The sequence below is a fragment of the Drosophila albomicans genome, chromosome 3, assembly GCF_009650485.2.
Source record: "Drosophila albomicans strain 15112-1751.03 chromosome 3, ASM965048v2, whole genome shotgun sequence".
In the NCBI taxonomy this organism is placed as follows: domain Eukaryota; kingdom Metazoa; phylum Arthropoda; class Insecta; order Diptera; family Drosophilidae; genus Drosophila; species Drosophila albomicans.
Window position 1 is genome coordinate 30,037,361 of NC_047629.2, and position 3,394 is coordinate 30,040,754.

The following is a 3,394-nucleotide window of genomic DNA, read 5'->3' on the forward strand; positions in this document are numbered from 1 at the left end:
TAACTGCTAGCAATGGAAAACTCGATAAACGAGCAAGCGACTACTGTCGAAAGTCGCGCGCGGTTTTTCAAGCGGAAGGTTCTATCGCTCTATGATAGCCTTGTGAGACTCGATGCGTCGCTTTCTGAAGTTAAGCTAGCTACATGTAATTCATCTGAATTAGCAGTATGGTTGGAGCTATTAGAACGTGCTCAAGCTTCATTTGACTTAGCTCAGAATGCGCTGGAGGAGATTGACTATAATGAGATCGGTAGTGAAACGCGGGACAATTTTGATGAGCGTTTTCTTGAAGTGAAATCGCGTGTTCGGACGCATTTTGACAGTCGTGAGCGTCAATTGATTGGGTCGCCCACATCGCGGCGTGATGAGACCATCGATCCTTCGGCTAATGGCCTCGGTGCCCGCGCTAATAGACGTCGTCTACCCGAGCTCAAACTTCCCACGTTCGGTGGAGATTATAAGGAGGTGCGTCCAACACACAATACCCGACTTGAAGGTGGATGCCACATTCCGCCAGGTGCCGAAGCATGCGTTAACCTTTGAGCTGTGGAAGATCGACGAGGTTCGCCTAGAAGCCGTTGCTCGAGCACAATATGGAACATTCTACGACAACTGTGCGTACATCATTTATGCATCGAGTTTAGTGGGACACTATGCGAATCACGAGACCATCACACGCGAGCAAAAGCCGAATGTGCCGTTGGAGCGTTACATACATTATTGGCTGGGCAGCAATATCAGCGAACAGAATCGCTCGAATGTTGTGCACAAGATTCAGGAGCTGGACTCGTATCTAGGCAATGTGGCGTCCCATTTATCGCGAGACGCAGAATCACGAAAGCGCACGCTTTCTCTCCTACTTCAAGAAGGGTTACGATGTACTCTCTGGCGCCTTGATCAACTCGGTTCAAAAGGTGCGCCTCTTTCAGCTGTACGGTCGCAAGTGGCTGCGTGCTATTGAGCTGGCTGAGATTGAGTGGTCACACTTCAATTCGGATTACATCATGGTGCTGCAGATGGAGGCCATCACCTTTGTGTGGATTGGACGCTCGAGTGCCTCGATTGAGCGTCGAAGTGCGGTCGCCTGGGTGCAGCGACAGCGTGGCAAGGATTCTGGCACTATTTGCATCGTTGGCGATGGCTACGAGCAGTCGATGAGTGCGGAGCACAAGCAGGCATGGAATATGGTGTTGCCACTGCAGCAACGTCGTGTCTTTCAATCCAATCAGCAGCTGGACAGCAACAGCTATGACTCCAAGACCAATGACGATATCAATGGCAGCAGCAACAAGTTTCGCATTTACAAGTGCAATCAACGTGGGCGATTGCATCTCGATCAACTGCACGTGGGCATGCCCAGCAAGGATGATCTAAGCGATGCGCATGGCGTCTATCTGCTCGACAACTATGGTCAAAGCATTTGGCTGTGGGTTGGCGCCCAAGCCACTCAAGCGGATGCTCTCATGGCCATGGGCAATGGGCGTGCATTTGTGAAGAAAAAGAAGTATGCAAACAGCACGCTCGTGGTGCGTGTGCTCGAGGGACAGGAACCCGTGGAGTTTAAGCGTTTGTTTGGCAACTGGCTGACGGTGTGGCAGGATAACACACGAGGCCACAAGCCTGTTTCCATCAAGTTTGGCAAATTGGATGCGGTTCTGCTGTGCGAACTCCCCAAGATGGCAGCGGACACACAGTTGGTGGACGATGGACGTGGCGAGCGTGTTTTGTATCGCATCTTTGGCGATCAACTGGTCGAGCTGCCGGCCACCAAAGTGACGTTCTTCACCACCAACTCCTCCTATGTGGTCAAGTACACCGTTCAGTGTGCCACCGTTGTGGCCGCTGATCTGGCCAGTGTGGGCGTCAAGAGTATCATCTACCAGCGTAACGGTTCGGAGGCATCTGCGGAGACAATTGCCAAGGCAGATAGCTTTGCCATGGCTAGTTTCGAGTCGATGCAAGGTGCGGAGGCGATGTTTGTGCAGCTCTACGAGTTCAATGAGACGCCACATTCTTTGCAGCTCTTCGAGGGCAAACTGATCATAATGCGAGGTCAACGCAGCGAGCTGCTGCACTCCAATAACAATCACAATTGGGACTTCAAGACCAATATTATGCTGGAGACCTTTTTGCTGAAGATCTATGGCGATGCCAGCTACAACTCCAAGGCTGTCGAAGAGCATCCATTGTCAGCGATCAGCTCCAAGGATTGCTATAATATTAATAGTCGTCCATTCCTATCCATTTCAGAGAGTCCTGACGATTTGGATGTGCTGACTCCCGCTCATCTATTGTTTGGTGGTCCTCCAACCGTGATTCTAGAGCCCGACCTAACTATGCTGGACTACAATCGGTTGGATGGTTGGCAGCGTGTCACTCAGTTGCAGCAGGTCTTCTGGAAACGATGGCGGGAGGAGTATCTGACTCTTCTCCAGCAAAGATCGAAGTGGCGCACTTCTGATCGTCGTCTCCAAGTCAACGACTTGGTCTTGGTGAAGGACGAAAACTTGCCTCCTCTTCGGTGGCCGCTAGCCCGTGTCATGGCGCTCATCCCTGGCAAGGACGGCGAGTGTCGAGTTGCCGACTTAAAGACGACGTGTGGCAGCACCCGGAGAGCCATAAACAAACTCTGTCTACTGCCCCTGAAGGATGATGTTGAAAGATAGGCTTTCAACGGCGGGAGTATGTCGGGAGCAGCAGACAGCGCATGTTAATGCAATGCTGTGACAGCGTCTGCCAGCAGCGCTGCATCTGCCGGCAGCGCTGTATGCTCTCTGTTAGCGATCGCTTGCAGTTCGATCGGCTAATTGTTTGTCACTCTTGTTTGACTCTTCAATTGTAAATTGCTTGTATATCGTGTCGGTGGCGAAGCTTGAAAGTGTTCAAGTCACAGCCAAATAATCCAAAGTGGTGGTTACATATACGAACATATGTGCCATTTAATAAACATTTAATTTGAATTCGCGTGTTTTATTTATAAACAATAGACGTGCGAATAAAAGCTACTAAAAAAGCTTAGTAGCTCAACACACTACTTAATTATTTTTCTCTAATAAAGTATAGTTATTTCATATTATTATTAAATATATTATAAGATTACATTAATGAATTAAACTAATTACAATTTTTTCAATATCTTATAATTATTCAGAGTCGAAAAAAATGTATTATTTTGTTAATAACTTATAAACCCAAAATGAATTTAAAATTATCTTTATTTCCACTAATTTCTCTTCAAATCAATTTATTGAAATTTATAATGAAAAAAGTGTGTATTTCAAATCAAAATTCATTTTGTTTAAGAGCTGTTGACATTAACTATGTATTTATAGGGTAGATTGAAAATCAACAACTGACAAATAATTTTTTCAAAATCGAAATGCAATTGTTCGAC

At 47.1% G+C, this 3,394-nt stretch overlaps 1 protein-coding gene across 1 annotated transcript; it reads left to right on the forward strand.

Moving 5' to 3' along the window:
- Nucleotides 1-364: 364 nt before the first annotated feature.
- LOC117566497 (villin-like protein quail) lies at nt 365-3,033 on the forward strand. The gene is given in 2 exon segments (XM_034246037.2): nt 365-811; nt 813-3,033. Coding segments are annotated over 2 exon segments (2,301 nt in total). The 3' UTR covers nt 2,667-3,033.
- The last annotated feature ends 361 nt before the right edge of the window (nt 3,034-3,394 follow it).